General features: G+C 40.8%; 1 protein-coding gene across 9 annotated transcripts in view; it reads left to right on the plus strand.

Moving 5' to 3' along the window:
- The window catches only part of LOC122873718 (alpha-1,6-mannosylglycoprotein 6-beta-N-acetylglucosaminyltransferase B), a 108,215-nt gene that overhangs the window by 84,426 nt on the left and 5,354 nt on the right, over nt 1-18,435 (plus strand). For 7 of the 9 annotated variants that reach the window (XM_044190802.1, XM_044190804.1, XM_044190798.1 and 4 more), the window contains 7 exons: nt 251-382; nt 7,252-7,385; nt 8,495-8,625; nt 9,502-9,507; nt 11,664-11,822; nt 12,058-12,204; nt 12,804-12,920. In XM_044190802.1, the coding sequence (XP_044046737.1) occupies nt 251-382; nt 7,252-7,385; nt 8,495-8,625; nt 9,502-9,507; nt 11,664-11,822; nt 12,058-12,204; nt 12,804-12,920 (826 nt within the window). The remainder of the gene's footprint in view (nt 1-250; nt 383-7,251; nt 7,386-8,494; nt 8,626-9,501; nt 9,508-11,663; nt 11,823-12,057; nt 12,205-12,803; nt 12,921-18,435) is intronic. The other 2 variants (XM_044190801.1, XM_044190799.1) reach the window with 1 other exon arrangement.

Below are 18,435 nucleotides of genomic sequence, written 5' to 3' on the forward strand. Positions count from 1 at the left end.
GAATGCATTTGACTCCCTGCTAACACTGCTATATGTACACCTTTTCTTTACCGTTTTCTTTTTTTTTTTCTGTAAAAAAACGAAAAATATTTTTGTCCGAGTTAATAATGAATGCTTGGATGCTCTGGTGGTTCGGCAGGCTGAAGTGCAGTCCATGTACTCAGTGTTTTTGGAGTGAATCTTTTCTCTTCGCTGTCTGTCATGTTTCTCTGCTTGTCTAAACTCTGTGTTTTATTTGTGTGTGTTGCAGGTTCCTCGGCGTGCCTCCAGGCAGAGGCAGTTGCCCACTGACTGGCCCACTGCCCTTTGACCTCATCTACACTGACTACCACGGCCTGCAGCAGATGAAGCAACACATGGGGCTCTCACTCAAGAAACACAAGTTAGTGGATGTGCATTGTTTTTGTGTGTGGCTCCATTTTCTCACTGTATATGTGTGCTGCTTTACCTGCGTATATTTGTGTGTGTGTGTGTGTGTGTGTGTGTCTGTAGCTGTAGGTGTGTGTGTGTGTGTGTGTGTGTGTGTGTGTGTGTGTGTCAGCAATTTTCCAGCAAGGCAGGTAGGTTTATTGGCTGTGTTTATGGATTAATTAATAAGGTGTACATGTCTCTGTCCAGATTTATGACTGTAACTCATTTAGCTTGTTAAAAATACACACTCTTTCTGTCAAACACTCGTGCACACACACGTATACATACTGCTGTCTCCCTCTAATCATTCATCTCCATTGCGTTAAAGACCTCAAAATGCACAATACAGTATGTCAACACACCACACACACACACACACACACACACACATACTGTTGTCTTAATGCACTCAGAGGCTCACTATCAACAGGAAGCTCGTGATTAAACACAGAAAGAAAAAGAGACAGGAAGACAGGAAAAAAACAGAAGACATCTGCCTCATGAGAAAGAAGAAGGATTAGTGAGACGTTAAAAAAGAAACAGGCTGAGAGCTTTTTTGTGCTGTTACAAAAGTGTGCTTAATGGCTTTTGGCATTGCTCCAAAGATGGAACAACTTGGAAACTAGGCCATGACAGTCATGAGACCGAGGCAACAAAACAGTTAAGTAAAACCCAAAACAAGATTTTAAAGTGCCACAGTGCATTTGAGGAAAAAAAAGAATCAGCTGCACAACCCTGCAGAGCGAAGCAGTACAAGCCTATATTATCTTCAGAGGTCTTGTTGCCTCAGAAACACATAAAGTTGAAAGTCCAGCTTGAGCCTTGTCCTCTCCAGGCCCTTAAAAACAGCTTGCAGCTGCCCCCCTCTCTCCCACTCTCATCTTTCCTGATCCAATAAATTGGCATATTTGTCTACCCCCTGTATGCGATGGCAGCAATTGACATTTTGCTTTCCTTGTTCTTGCTCCAGCGTGAAGAAACAACAATAAAAGATAAAAGAGGAGAGGGCATATGTGAGTCTGCGGCCAAATGAAAGTGAAGTAGACAGAGGAAAGAGTAAGGAAGAGATAAAACAGTGAAGGTGTGTGGAGTGATGGCAACAAAAGAAAAAAGACAGAACAGAGAAAGAGAGATACCACAAAAACAGAAGAGTGGAGGGTGTCTGGAGTCAATCTGACACCGCTCCATGTATTTTTAAAATCCAATTATGAGAGAGAGAAATGCATTACAGGTTTCTCACGATTTGTCTCTCACAGAAACACACACACAAAAAATCCCACAATTCCCCCAGACAAGATGCCACTCAGCTAGCAGTCTGCACCTAATTGCTTGCTGAGGTCAGCAGTTCCCCTGCTCCGTCATTACCGTGTGGAGTCTTGATTTCTGCTTTCCCTAACAGAATGTGACTTTTAGTGTTTGTAAGAGACAGTCTTTTGTACGCCCAGAAGCTTGCAGTGAAGGAATTATCTGAATGTTTCAGCAACACAGCACACGCTCTACCTCTTCATCCATTTATCTTAACCCAACAATTCCACTATCCCCCAGAGGTTTAGGACTGGTCAATGACAAACCTATTCACCTCTCTCTCTCTGTCTCTCTCTCTCTCTCGCCTCGGCAGGTGTTAGACCAGTCTAGTTGAGCCCTGTACGCTGAAAGGCATCATTAATCAACTGCTCTGAGCTTTGGGGCCCTTCAGCTCCCTTTAATTACTTTTGTTTTATGTTCCCACCGACATCCACATTCATTTATTATGCCTGGACAACACGGTGCCGTCCTGTCCAGTGTGTTGCTGTGTGTGTGTGTGTGTGTGTGTGTGTGTGTGTGTGTGCGTGTGTGCAAGCGAGGGTGTGTCAGTGCGTGTGTGCTGCTGTTAAAGATGCTGAAAGCCGATAGGAGATAGTCTTAAATCACACCCACTCATCTGATAATAGGACTGCTCTGATAGAGGCGGATCGGAGAAGATATCCAGGGGAAGGCCTGCAAAAAAACAAGACAAGCTAGAGTGCCTGTACTTCCCTGGAGCCTGCTGGCTCTTTGGGGAAACATCACTAACAATTTAGGTTAATTTTAGCTTGCAAAAGAGCAACGTTCATAGAGGTATCAATGGCTGGTTGTTTGTTTTGATTATGGTAGAGTTGTCATCTTGCTCAAACTCACTTTAACTCAGATTACTTCTCCAACGTGAGATAATGGTTCTCCACAACACCAGTACTAATGTCTTCGTGGTCCCATTTGCTGTGCCATGCAACAATAAATGACTGTTTATTCATTGGATTCATTTCAAAGAATGATCTAGCTTTTAGTTGAGTTTTGTGTTATCAATTATACATGCAGCATGTGGGTTTTTTCGAGAAATTACGAAAAACAACATTGTTTTGGCTTGATAACCATATTTCTGATTTTAAATAATTAGTTTCAAAGGGTTTTATTAGTTCAAGTTGTTGGACAATTTCTCAGTACATGCTATAAAAGAACATCTACTGTAGTCTATCAATCAGCGGCACTACCTTTAGGTCCCTTGACAACACTTTAACAGCTCACACTTTATGTCAGCTCCTCTGACATAATTTATATCGAATTATTATCCCTGGCATGTTCTCAGGCTTCTTTCCAGCTCTGTATCATTCAGGGTTTTCCTCAACTAACGGTGACCCTGCTTTCAATTGAAATGATAACATTTTAAAAAACCACCGTGGCTCGAGTTCCACAGGTTAACAACAATATGCTAAAGTAGTTCTACTTTACAAAGTCGAAGGCAGACTAATGGGTGTAGCAAAGTGAGTATGCCGCAGCATCTGCTAAAGTAATGGAGGATAACTGATGGATGGAAGAGGAAGTATTGTACACATTACTGCACTTTTAAAGAAAGGAGTCACTAAGATAAAGGTACACTGCATAACATGTAAAAAATATAAAACTATGTATTTTTTGTGTGTTACTTCCCATGCCTTTGAACAGCACTCTGTAAGAGCACATGACCTTTATTTTAACACATTGTAATACCTGTGTGACACAATATGTCAAACATGAAGATTACCACATTTGCTGAGCTGCAACAAAAGTGTTAAAGCTAATTATCCACACAGATGCTTCTAAAATGTTGCAACATATGTGCAGTCAGTGATGAATACTGTATGGGGGTTGTCATCAATTTCTTTCAGTTTCATTTGGTGACAGGACATCCTTCAGCAAAGTACCAAATTATTAATATCTCACTACTAATGCACACTAAATTTAATTTTATATGTAATCATATAAGGTACAATCACAGTGAAATGTAATCACTTTAATGTTGCAGCTGGTTACGGTAGGGGTAAATTACTTTATATACTGCTGAGTAACTTAAACTATAATAATACACTGTATATCATTATTTATTAGTTGATTGGTTTATATTTTGTATTAATAATTTAAATCTGCAAAGTAACTAGTAACTAAAACTATCAAATAAATGTAGTGGAGTATTATGTACAATAATTGCCTCCAAAATGTTGTGGAGTAGTTGTAAAAAGTAGCATAAAATGGATAGTAAGTAAGTAACTGTACGTTGTTACGTTCCACCAGACTGCAGATTCTTTAGAAAGTATGTTGTTTATCCAGGTGTCTGCTGTCATATCACAAACCAAATATATTGGCAGGTCTGAGGAAGTGTGATTGAATACAGATAATCATCATTGTGTGCGTCCACATTTTTCATGTAAAAATGTAAACGATTCTGCGTGTAGCTGATGGATGGTTTATTTTTAACTGCTCATTGGGCCAGGTAAAGCATAATAACAAAAACAGCTTAAAATTAAAGTTTAAAGTGTCTGTTGTTGTCCAGTGAAATCCAGGTTCTTCTTACTCCCCATAGCTAAAGCTGAAACTGTGGGTGACAACAACACATCACCCTGCCATATTCCCCCTCACCCCGGAGGACTGTTGAGCCTTGCTGAGCAGCCGTTTAACCCAGATTAGCCCCATACTCTGATCTCCCGATAGATATTTAGCTAAGCTACTCCTCTGCTTATCCCCTCTTCTTCCACTCCTTCTTTTTTCCCTCCCTTTGGGACCTCTTATCTGTGGGCAGAAACATTTTCACCGTTTCAGAGCTGGCGATGTGTGATAGCACAGGTTGGAGAGAGGGAGGAAGGGAGACAGGGCAGAGACAAGTGAAACTAACATTTGTTGTTAATAATTCATTGTCAGCTTTCTGTGACCCTTACAAATAGACACACAACATTTTCCGCAGAATCTCATCCTTAGTGCCTCAAAACAAGGCTGCACAGATAAGTGCATGTTTTTGACTGTCTCTTGCCGATAAGCCTGTTTTCATAAGCTCTTTTCCGAGATATATCACTGCAGTCATTGACAGAAATATCTGAGAAGTGTCAAACAAGATTGGAGTGTCACCTTGTCTCTAACAAGACTGGAATGGCTTCAGAGGAATATTTTTGTTTTCCACACTAAAGCTCTTGAAAATATATAAACAATCACCCAAGGACCCTGTCTTTAAGTGCTGCCAGATGCCTGCATGCAAAGCTAAATGCTGTTCTAGGAAATCAAATTGTGAACATTGAAGGTTAGAGAGCCAGCAGTTTTGAGCTTGTTTGTAAGTGGGTGATACACAAGTCTGGCAATACATTAGTAGAGGAGTTCTACAAAGAAAAGAAAAAATCACAATTAATACACATTAGGACTGTTAAGATTGCATTGCTCATTCGAGGGGATAAGTGCCTCAAATGTAGAAATCATGACATCTTGTCCAGAGATTTCCAGTGCAGCTATAACACAGGAATGTAATAATACATTTTTACATTTTTTATAACTCTCAGCTTATGAGAATCTAAGTGCATTTGCACCAATGTCCAACAAGTATACAGTAAGAAATCCATCATCCAACAGACAGTTAAACCAATTTCTCCACTATGAGCAGCTTCAATAGACCATAAAACAGAATAAAGACAGGACATGTTGTATTTGAGTAAGGAGTTAGTTGCAAATCTGTTTGATCAGAAGACTCTCGAGGGACCGCTATGACATGAAAGGCGAGAGTCACGTGACAGAGACAGCTGATGGATGACATCGGAAAGCTAATTTTTTTGTAGCCTTGCTAGCTATGCTACTTTTACTACTTTTTAAGTTTGAGCTGTAAAAATTTAATCTGTGGAGAGGCAGACAACACAGATATACTTAAAAGTTTTAAATATTGCATTGTTACCATTTTACAGTTCTGTTATCACATACACTTTCCCTTACATGCCTTAATGTGTGGCACTGTCCAGACTTCTGCTACTGACTACTTTCAATGCTAATGTGGTAAGAAGACAAGTCAAGTCATTTTCTAATAATCAATTCATATACCATACCAGTGTACCTATGTAATAACAGCCTGTCCTTTAAGACTCTCACATCTACAGTCACTATTGCTGTACCTATCTCTAATCACATGCTTATCAAACAGATAAATGATCAATTTCATTTACATATTTATTTGAAAGCAACAACTTCATGACCTGCTATTGCACTTTCTGAACAATAATTCCAGGAAATATTGGAAATCACTAACTAAAATACAAGAAGAAAAGCAAGGTTGTGGGAAAGCGGCTACAGTGAAAGAGTAATACATTGCACATCAAGATATGTAAATATATGAGAATGTTAGTATGTGAAAATAGATGCCTGTGTACAGCTATAAGGCCAGTGGTGTGCCAGGAAACAGGTAAGTGACTTTATTCCTGAAGAATGTTGGACTATCTCACTCTTTCTCTTTCGCTCTTTCACACTCACACTCACACAAAAACACACACACACACACACACACACAGACACAGTTATATCTGCCAGGAAAGACTCTCAGAGCTGAGGAAGTGGACTCTGCCACCTTTAGCTCTTGTTAATCCCCCTGAGCTCACAGGTTGGCCAGTCACTGGTACAGATAAGGGCATAGTAAGCTTTCTGTATGTGTATGTACAGTATGTGTGTGTTAGAGAGCACATGCATGTACAATATGCATGTCTGTATGATTGTGTTATGTGCACTCATGCACAGCCTTAGTGCTTCAGTGCTGTGCTACTAAGCGTTCACCTGGAAACCCTATCAGTGCCCTATCGCAACTCCAACCTCTAAACCTCAAAGTGATTATTTATTTTTTTATTCCTTTCATTTTCATGTCAAACCTCGCACACAGCACTTGACAACATGCAGGCAAAACTGCAGGATACCACACAGGGCCAGATTTACTAACTTGAAAGTGAAAGACAGATTTGTGCTGTGCCTTGCATTTAGTTTGTGTTCACAATCTGCGTAAACCTAGCATGTAATTTAGTCAGCACCTGGGAGGACCCTCCGTGTACTATATCCTGCAAGTGAGGCAGAGCTCAGATTTGTCTGAGAAGCACAGAAAGATACTTGCTGCACCTAAGAAAATGTCTCTGTTACTCATAAAATTACAATTAATGCAATTGATTCATTAACAAACTTCATGGAAAATGAGAAAGAGACACACAAAAGACTTTGTTATGTAGTGATTCATAAAATAACTAAATATTTTAAGTGCTTATTGGAGTTTTTGTCAATAATCATAACTCCATATTGAAGCATCAATAACTGGTGTATATTGAATTGTTATTGAATGTTAGTTTGATAACACAGTATAACATAGCTGTAATTACACTAAAATAAACATAAAATAAACACTTAAAATGTCCTTATAGCTGCTTAAAACAATATTATAGAGTGTTATAAACCATTTTTAAGTGTTTGTATACTGCTTATAAAATAGGGTGTTCTTGATATCTTTTGTACATAGGACACAATAGGAACATTTTGTTTTAAAGTGGTTGTGCTGTGTCTTTACAGATGTCATATTCGAGTGATTGACACATTTGGGACGGAGCCAGCTTACAACCATGAGGAGTACGCAACGCTGCACGGCTACCGGACCAACTGGGGCTACTGGAACCTCAACGCCAGGCAGTACATGACCATGTTCCGTAAGAATGACAACCGCTTCCCTAATTTATTAAAAATCTTAATTTAAATAGTTTTTCATCTTCTGTAATACACTAATCATACTATCAGTATACTAATGGTTGTTTCACAGAATTGATAATATTGATTTACGTATCACATTATAATAGGATGTGCAAACATTTTTTTAAACTTTTATATCCTCGTATCTTTTAACACTCATCAGTTCAAGCATTTGTATTTAATAACTTCAAAACATGAAAGTTAAAACTCTTAACTGTCTCTCTCATACACACACATGCACAGATCTGTCATCAGTTTTGTCAGCATTCTTAAAATGATAAAATGACTCCAATTCAATGTTTTCACTTTCTTTGACAGGTCTGGCTGCTTGCTCACATTAATTTGGAGTAATGCGTCTAATGCAGCTATTTTCAGCACCACCACAGCTCCTAGCATCCCTTCAAGCTGTATCTGTTCTTTATTTCTTTGCTTTGCTTTGCTTTTTCTGTTTCTGTTTCACACTACACAATATGTCTGATCTGCTGTTCTCCAAGCCCTCGTTGTTGTCTGTCTCCTCACTGAAACTATAGTTGGCGCTCAACAGCAGGATCATCATAATGTCAATATGTGGCCTGCTGTAGACACCCATGTTTCACAATGTCCAAAGCTATTATGACTGACTCAACCATTATCAACTGCTTCATACTTGTCAGAGATCAGCAGGAGTCCTAATTTATTACTTTTTTTTTAATATATGAGAATGTACACTGCGTTACTGAGTTAATAGCTGTAAAATCATGAATATAGTTGGTTTTAATAATGTAAACTTAAAGTCAGTACTTGGAAAACCATTTCAGTACACCTTAGTACTACCAGAGCCATCTCAGCTTCACATAGCCAGCAGCAGCTGGCTTTATGACAATCACTATTTATAATACTTAGGTAGCCAATAATCACTCTGACTTAGCCATTGAACTGAAGCAAATAAGGATGTGCTCTTTTTCCATCTTTCCTCTCTATTTCTTACTCACAACGAAACTTTCTTTCTCCCCCTCTTTTGTTCTGTCTTTGTGTGTTCTCTCTCTCTCTACTACTATCCTGCCCTTCCTCACTACTCACACACATTCAGCTCACACACCAGACAACTCATTCATGGGTTTCGTTTCGGAGGAGCTGAATGAGACGGAGAAGAGGAGCATCCAGCAGAACAAAGTCAACAACATGGCTGTAGTGTACGGGAAAGAGGCCAGCATGTGGAAGGTACAGACAAACAAAACACTGTTCAGTGCTTCCATGTACAAAATAAACACATTTCCAAAGTATATACAACATATACACACACAAATGTACAAAATAATGTAATCATGCACACATTCTTGTATGTGTACTGTATACAGCCCTGCAAATGCATACATGTAATGCATGGATGCACATGTTTTACACCTGCATGCGTATACATAAAAATATCTCACATACATGGAAAGGTTTCCTTGTATGTTGCACTGTTAAATTAGAAAAGGAGATGAGTACAGTTAAAATCAGAATTTTTCATACAGCAGTCTCTTTCAACATTGGCACACGCAGCCCCCCACACACACACACACACACGCACACACACACACACACACACAATGCTCCCCACAATAGTCTGCAGCGTTAAAAGAAAAATCCAATGACAGCATTTTGCACACCCCGCTGTTTGCACCATTACAGCTCAGCTTCATGTGGCTCTATATACACATACAGCTTTAATTTACAGGCAATTTTCCTCTCAAAAGCTGTCTGCTTGTTCCTCTGCATACTGCAGAGATGCACACTGCCTCCATTGTTACAATGATTGTAAAGATGTTGTTTGCTGCCATTACTTTCCACCGTCTGGCTATACAATTCCCTGGATTTCTTTATAGTTGTGGCTTGTGAAAGAGACAAGCACAGAACGGAGATGGGGGGTTATAAAAGTACAATACCCTAATCAGCAAAAGACTGGTGAAAAGGCACAGTAATATGTAATTTTTGTCTCCTCTTTTTTGTTTCCCCCATTGTTGTATTATCTATCTACATATTCATCTAATTTTATTTTCCTGTCCCTCTCTGTCTTTCTTTCTTTTATGGTGTCTTTGGCTGGATGCTCGTTAGCTTCAGGTAAGAGCCTGTTACTTTCACCACATATTCCTGTTACATCCATCTCACAGCCAATGTATGTGCAAAAAGTTACTCTGAGCCACTAACATGTCAAGGAAATCCACACAGAAGCGACTTTATGGGAAGCTACTTGTCACAAATTCACAAGTACACTCAAATGCACCGCAGCATTCACAGGGACAGCTATCACTCCTCGAGAGTTTTATGTACAACAGTAATTATCTTTTTATCCTCTTACTTCTCAGAAGGCACAAGGACTGGTGGGGCAGCCAGTCTTTTGTTTTGTGTTGTATTACGATGACTCAGTTTCTTATTACTGAAACTTTTGAGAACATAGCTTGGCTAATGGGGTCAATGCAGCAGTAGTGATGATGTCTGTCATCTCAAGTGGCTCCCACCTTATTTATAGCTATTATTTCATCATTTTGTGCTTCATCGGCTACAAATGAGAAGCCTGCTTCTGTCTGAAATCAAGGATCCATTGTTTCCTAAATTAAGAAGAATGTTGTGTGGTCAATCTGCCACCGCTTTCTTTGTAAACAACATATGTGGCTAACGAGAACAGAAAGCTTGATAGGTGTAGCAACAGTAAGGAGGGTGAAGCTCAGCAAATATGCTTTATTTTTGTCATCGAATGTTAATGTCCTGCAAACAATTTTCTTAAATCTACATTACAAGAAATGAGGTGAAGGATTAAAAACAGCAGTCCAAAATCAATGCATGTTGAGAGAGTTAGCTTGGACATATATAGGAGAGAGAGAGAGAGAATTTGCACCTTTCTACGCCTGTGTTTCTGCTTCTGCTAATTCATGTTGTCTGCTGCACTTAGCGCTTGAACTAATCTCCTAATTGGCTGGGAAAATCCTCACAGAGGAAGCTATCGATCGCTACAGCCTCCAATTATGGCTGTGGGGGGCCACACCACAGTACAGGGATACAGTAAGCTGCTTAACACCAGACGGCCAGTCAATACTCTGGCCAAGGGTTACGCTCTATTCGCATGAGTCAGTTGTGGTTGTTAACTGATGCTGGTTGGTTTTTGTTCTCCCAATCATCATGTTCAACCTTGACTTTGAAAGTGTGCCCTTCTGGTTCTTTTGCACTGGAGTCTAATGCTAATATCCTTTTTTAGAAAAATAGGCAGAGATGAATGCACAGCTATGAGTAAATGCAAGCAATGCTTTATCGCACACAAGCCCCAGCACAATCATTTCGTAAAGGAGATACCTATCTGTTGAAAGCTGCATTGAGTTCAATGACATTTTCTTTTTCTATTCAACATTTGTTTATTTTCTTTTAGTAAGAAAAGCCAGATTTTAGCCAGATTCTGCATCTCAGGGTCAATGAGCAGGGAAGACGCACACTATATAATAGAATAAGCAGGGTACAACTATCCAATGTGTGTCCAATTGGTGTCTTACTAATCAAAAAACAGTGAGCAGCAGTAGAGAGTGGTTCAGGGATTAGACAGAAGTTACTTTCATTCATGTGCATGTCTACAGTAGATGGCAAAAGGACTTCTAAATACATAATTACAGAAAAAGACACTTAGGCCACATCCACACACACTTAGGCCAAATTTTTCTTCTTGATTATGTTCTCAGAACATTTCATTAAAATATGATAAAAGTAATCACGAAAAGCAGGAGGTGAGAGAATGAACGTTTAACCTGCTGAGAGTAACCGGGTTGTATGTGTCCAACTTCTTACTAAATTATGTCTGGATTGCACAGCTTTTTTGTTTTGCAAGTGAAGGAGGGGGAAAAAGAGTTTAAGGTTTTTTCCTGTTTCCTGTTACATTTTTGTGTGGACAGAAATCTTTATGAAAATGACCTGAAAACACCATTATGGACATAAGCTGTGTTCATATGCAAAAGGGGTGTTTTTTTAAGATGTATCCACCACGGACTTAGTCTTAGATTTTGAGAGAAACACGCATACGTTGTACTGTACAAACATACTGACACCAAAATCTGACAGCTACGCACACAGACAGCAGACAGCTCACACAAAGACAAAACAAATTGGACACAATTTCTTTAATCATATTCTTCTCTATGCTGTTCTTTTCTGACACGATCTTTTTCTGTACACCCTTCGCTCTTCACCCTACGCCCTCAATCGCACCAACCCATCTTTTTCCCCTCCTCTCCCAGCAGGGTAAGGAAGGTTTCCTGCAGATTCTCCACAGGTACATGGAGGTCCATGGCACAGTATACTATGAGACCCAAAGACCCCCGGAGGTCCCGGCCTTTGTGAAGAACCACGGCCTGCTGCCCCAGCATGAGCTGCAGCAACTGCTGCGCAAGGCCAAGGCAAGACACTGAACAAAATATTACCTACATACATACTAAATTTATCTGCTGAACTCTCACTGTTGATGTCATTCTGAGTGCACACAGACTCTTTGTGTGCAGCTTCGATTATACAACCTACTTCTCCTCACCCAGAAACTGATTTTGGCACACAATACAGTACAATAACTGATTTAACATGTTGAAATTAATAGTTACCATATTTACAAAATAACTTTCCTGATTGTTTTTCTAGCTCTTCATTGGCTTTGGATTCCCCTACGAAGGCCCAGCTCCTCTGGAAGCAATAGCCAATGGCTGCATCTTCCTGCAGCCCAAGTTCCACCCACCTCACAGCTCACTCAATCACGAGTTTTTCAGAGGCAAGCCAACTTCTAGAGAGGTAAGCTCATTATGTCCATCACTCCCCAACATCAGTCACTGATGCCAATATTCTGGCTGCTGTGGTTCTCACCACCAGCCAAGTTGCCAGTAACTTTATTCATCAGTAGATACATTAAAAGAACTGGCACAAACTGTAGGTGCAGACAGCACATGTTAGTGCTTGAAAAAAGGCTGAAACATGGCGTTCCTAGAACAACAAGATCCATGTTGCTACTAATGAATGTGCACACAACGTTTGGAGAAATTCTTGCAATACATTCTTCTGGTCCAGTGCGTTCTTTATAGCCCTGAGAGGAACATCTTAAAAATGCTGCGAATAGTTGATATGCTAGCTCTGCGAGAAATTTTCCAGGTTTTATAATAAAATATTTTTATTTTTCAACATGTAAATCATTGATGATATGCATTTACAATAAAATACAATACAATCAAAAACCCTAAATAAAAACATTTTATAATTAACGACAACACCCTCATCCTTGTAAGGAAAAGTTTAGAATTAGCCAGATGAAAACTCCCCACAATAACCCTTTAAGGCTGTTTTTTATTTTAGACATATAGAGCTCTTACTGTATGCCCTGCATGTGTTTTCTGCAGGTGTCCTCTCAACACCCGTATGCAGAGCAGTACATTGGCAGACCTCACGTCATGACAGTGGACTACAACAACTCCCAGGAGTTTGACTCTGCTATCAGGGAAATCATGAGGACCAAGGTACTCTTACACACTGTGCACTGTAACTCACAAGGATATAAAACGAGACTTGTACATTGTGTAATGGTACTTACAATTATCTCTGTTGCAGCTAAGCTGTCAGGCAATGACTTGAAATTGAATTGAAACTGAAATAGAAAAGCCTTTTTTATCCATTCAGCTTCTCCTTCAGTCAAATCACTCATCAGCATCATAAATGTGATGAGATGTTTTGCACTGATGCCTCATTAAATCCTCCTCGTTGATTTGAATCAAAGATCCCAACTAGCCCCCTCATTGGGGGCTAGTTGGGATCTTTGAGGGGGGTTTCTAGTGTATCCACAGCAAAAACATAAAAGCATCAATGTTTTAATCTTTCACTGTGACTAGTGTTACATACAACATCACATTGAAAAACCAGAATCTTCTCATATGCCGAGCTGGATACAACCCTATCAATTCCCGGATGTGAATCATATCTGTTTGGCATGAAATAAAAAGATAAACGCCAGAGTCATGATGATTAATCACTATTCTTTTACTCAGTGAGGTTATATTTATAGATGTCCTTGTTCTGTTTTTTAGCGTACGTGTGCACAAAAGCCGAAAATGCGTCTTAAAAAGATTCTGATTTATAAAACCATGCGTATGCACACCTGCAGGTAACCTTCCCCTTAAAAAGACAATCCACCTGGAAATGTGCGCAGGTGGATGAGCCTCATATCCCGCCCTCTACACGCCCACATTCAGCTTTAAATGGTCATTGCAAAGCAACACATGAATACTGAGGCATATAAATGAGCCGGAGCTGGACCCAGTTCAGTGCATAGATCCAAGAGCACTGCTCAAGGGAAACTAAATTGGCGTAGGCCTATTAGCCAGTCATCATCATGGGCCAGGAAATCTTTGTGGTCCATGAACACTCCTCTCCTAATTCTTCCAATCGTGTTGTCCTCTGCAGTGCCAGCGCATCCACCATGCAGCATTATGCACGAGTGTCACTGCAGTATTTATTATTATTGAGCGGACTTTGAGTCAGAGTTTACTTACAGGTGCGCACATTCTCCCGTCAAGTTTTTTTTTATAGATCCCAACTTTTGCGTGGGAAGTGGCTCTTTCAGGCCCCGTTATAAGTGAGACCCCTGGACCTTTTGTTGTTGCTGTGAACTAGATAAAGGGTTTTTAGTTTTCCAGAGCAACTTTTCCATTATGTAGGTAGCAGTCTGATATTGCAGAGTGCTGAACATTTCCATGCAGGAAATGTGGGCTGATAGAGAATATGAGGATGCTAGGAACTGCCAAGAGTGGGAAAGAGTTTATCAGAATCAGAAATACTTTATTGATCCCCAAGGGGAAACTCTTTTGTTACAGCTGCTCACTATCACGTCCGTGCCCACAGGAATAGAAGTAGTAAGCAAATCTAAATATAATACACTAAAATACAGGCAAGAGAAATTAAGTACAAAGTGGATATAAGTATAAAATTAAAATAAGTGTAAAGTACAAAGTGGATTTAAGGTTGATGATAACAATGTACGGTATAATAATACAAGTAACAAGTAATAGTGCAGAGAATATTGCACAATTATTTCAACTATTGCAGTGATGTTAATGGTCCAATGTCCAGTTTAATGACTTAGGGTCATATAGACTGACACTTAGAGGGAGGAGTTAAAGAGTTTGATGGCCACAGGCAGGAATGACTTCCTGTGGCGTTCTGTGCTGCTTTTTGGGGGGATGAGTCTTTCGCTGAAGGTACTCCTTTGTTTGACCAGCACGTCATGGAGTGGGTGGGAGACACCGTCCAAGATGGCATGAAGTTTGGCCAGCATCCTCCTCTCTGACACCACCGACAGAGAGTCCAGCTCCACCCCCACAATGTCACTGGCCTTACGGTTCAGTTTGTTGAGTCTATTAGCGTCTGCTACCCTCAGCCTGCTGCCCCAGCATGCAGGATAGCACTGGCCACCACAGACTCATAAAACATCCTCAGTATTGTCCGGCACATGTTGAAGGACCTCAGCCTCCTCAGGAAATAGAGGCGGTTCTGGCCGTTCCTGTAAAGAGCTTGAGTGTTCTTAGCCCAGTCCAGTTTATTGTCCATGTTTACTCCCAGGTACTTGTAATCCTCTACAATGTCCACACTGACCCCCTGGATGGAAACTGGGGTCACTGGTGCCTTGGCCCTTCGTAGATCTACAACCAGCTCCTTAGACTTTGTCGCGTTGAGCTGCAGATGGTTCTGCTCACACCATGAAACAAAGTTACCCACCACAGCCCTGTACTCAGACTCATCCCCACCGCTGATACTTCCCATCACAGCAGAGTCATCAGAAAACTTCTGAAGGTGGCATGTCTCTGTGTAGTAGCTGAAGTCTGTGGTGTAGATGGTGAAGAGGAAGGGAGACAGGACAGTCCCCTGAGGGACCCCAGTGTTGCTGACCGTGCTGTCCGACACACAGTGCTGCAGACGCACATGCCAGTCAGGTAGTCAACAATCCAGGACACAAGGGGGGCGTCCACCTGCATCTGCCAGCTTCTCACCCAGCAGGGCTGGCCGGATGGTGTTGAAAGCTCTGGAGAAGTCAAAAAACATTATCCTCACCGTGCTTGCTGGCTTGTCCAGGTTTGTGTGGATGCGGTTCAGCAGGAAGATGATGGCATCCTCAACTCCCAGCCGGGGCTGGTAGGCGAACTGAAGGGAGTCCAGGAGGGGTCTGACCATGGGCCGCAGCTGTTCCAGCACCAGTCTCTCCAGGGTCTTCATTATGTGGGAGGTCAGTGCCACCGGTCTGTAGTCCTTGGAGCCACTGGGACACGGCGTCTTCGGCACAGGAACGAGGCAAGATGTCTTCCACAGAATAGGCACCATTTGAAGACTCAGGCTCAGATTGAAGACATGCTGAAGGACTCCACATAGCTGGGGGGCACAGGCTTTTAGCACCCTGGGGCAAACGCCATCGTGGCCTGCAGCCTTGTTTGAGTGGAGTTTCATCAGCTGTCCTCTCACCTGGTCAGTAAGAGCTACGGCAACAGGCAGCATGCACTTTGCGCATGCGCACTCATTTAATTAATTAAGGAGTCAACCGGAGGAGATTAAATCTTTCTGGAAAGCACGACAAAGGAGGAGAAAATGGTAAAAGAATAGAGAGAGATGAACATACAGACAGAGAAACAGTAATGGAAGTAATGGAAGACTGATGTGCCAACCAGGTACTTTTTGCACTCTAAAATAACCACAGTATAAACCTTTTATATCTCAAACTAAGAAATATTTACAAAGGTAAACATTGCAGGTGCATCAAGTGCATGAAATTGATACTTTGAATGAGTGATTAAGCAGTGGATTACTTTTCTGCACATGGCTTTAATTGTGTAGAGAAAGTATTGTCTCATCAGTGCGCCCACATGTGGATATTACAGAAAAACATGTACCTTTTGTCATTACAAACACAAAGCTAATGGGAGATACATTTACAGCACCCTGGCTGTCCAGTAGCTATTCTTGAAGTTATTTTTAGAGCTGACAAGAAGTGATATTTACAGCTAAAGAAATCATGCTCATTGCATGATAATGTTACCAAATGTCATCACATGAGTCATAATATGGCTTTGGCGTTAATTCTTTACATTTCAGCCATCTAGCTGTCTAACTGTAATGCAGAGAAAAATCAAGCCACATTAACGCTCCAACAAAACATTAATCTCAACTGCAAGAGGAGCACTGACAGATCATGTGCAGCAGGAAGACAGCTGTCTGTATGATCCTTTAAACATTTTGTAATAGTTTGTGCCTTTTTCAGATTAGAAGTGTGTGTGTGCTTAGAGATTAGAGAAAAGGTGATATCTGTAGTGGTGTGTGTGCGCGCACGCTCTCATTTCTGCTTCTTGTTTGTGTTGTCAGACAAGCTACACTTCAGTAACACTGGCTGACTGCTTTGTCTCCGTCTGCACTGTCAGACCACTGAGAGAGAGCTGATGGACCCCTTTACCCTTCACTGGAGGCACAATGCCCCAGCAAACACACACACACACACACACACACACAGTCAGATACTATTCTTCTCCTTGCATTTATCCAAAAACAAACACATAACCACAATTGGAGAGACAATGAAATTGCACAGATGGGGCATATCAGCACACAGAGCCTTACCTGCACATTACAGCCATTGATGCACACTCTAACATACACACATACACACACTGTGTGTGTGTGTGTGTGTGTGTGTGGCAGAGGCTCATGTTCAGTCATGCAGGACAAAGCAATCTCTGGCTGGCTGACAAGTCCCCATGTTCCAGTAAATCCTTTCTTTATCTCTTTCGTTCTTTCCTTCTTTCTCATCCTTGGTTTTGATATTCCCTTTCCTTCCTCTGTTCCCTCATTTCTGTCTCTGTGGGGTATGTGATTTTGGAGAAATCTAATACCATGATATAGAGCAAACAGCGATACAGCAAGTAATGTAACTAATGTTAGCTAGGTTATGGGTTAGCAACTGCGCTGCAAAGCTAACATGCAGAGAGGACATTTCCCAGAGCCAGCAAACTAGCTCCACACAGCGATACTCACAACTGCTACTATAGCTAACATCACAACAACAGCATATCTTGGCAAACTAGAAAGTTTAACGTTACCTGACACACAAATCATGTCTGGAATAGTGTTGTGTGGCTTCAGTCCGAGCCACTTTGTTTATTTCCCATTTACAGAGCCAGGGCTGTGTACAAACACCGGAGGGGTTTTTTCAACGCACACACTGACAGCTTGCAGACTGTGAGGAGATATTCTGAATTTGACAAAAAGGCATGTATAGGATAAGAATCGCATACCCCACCTTTAATAGAAGGTGAGGGGTTATTTTTTAAACAACATGTGAAAAAGTTTGGTAGTTGTTTTTTTTTCCCATAAATGAGAACATGCGCTAAGTCACCTTGTCTGGTTAAGTAAAGCTAAACAAGAGAAGTGACAGCTAGAAAAGGAGGAACTCCTACAGTACATTGGTGTTGCAGGGAGCTTGTGTGTTTGTCCCTCCTGTCCCTGTGTTTACTTTGTGCTCCAGCTTACAAGGTATATTAACATAAGGCTTTGATCACATTTGCAGTGTGCGTAACTTTTTTAATTGCATCATCCCTGCATACTTGCTTCTCAGTGGTTTTCACTTGAAATGGGCTAAGTCTGATTTCACACATGGTTGAACATTGGACTGCTTTGATTTAAAGTCGGATATGCAATTTAGTGAGTTGTGTATCATTTATAAAGGCAGGTCAAGACAAGCCACTTCAATCTCTCTGAAGTCTGGTGTTAGCCTGTAAGCCTGGTGAAATGTCTTTCCATCTGTAACAACTTCTTTTAAGTCATTCATGAGGCTTTAATTGACATTTATACAGTGTGGCTGATTTCCACTTAGGACATCAACAATATAAAGCAGTTTTTTAAATCAGCTAATTCAATTTGTATTCATCCTAGCAGCCATTTTCCTTTCATCCAGTTTTGTGTCAGACAGTTAGCGTGTATTGAACATGTTGGTATTAGCGA

Source organism: Siniperca chuatsi, linkage group LG3 (genome assembly GCF_020085105.1).
Source record: "Siniperca chuatsi isolate FFG_IHB_CAS linkage group LG3, ASM2008510v1, whole genome shotgun sequence".
NCBI lineage: Eukaryota > Metazoa > Chordata > Actinopteri > Centrarchiformes > Sinipercidae > Siniperca > Siniperca chuatsi.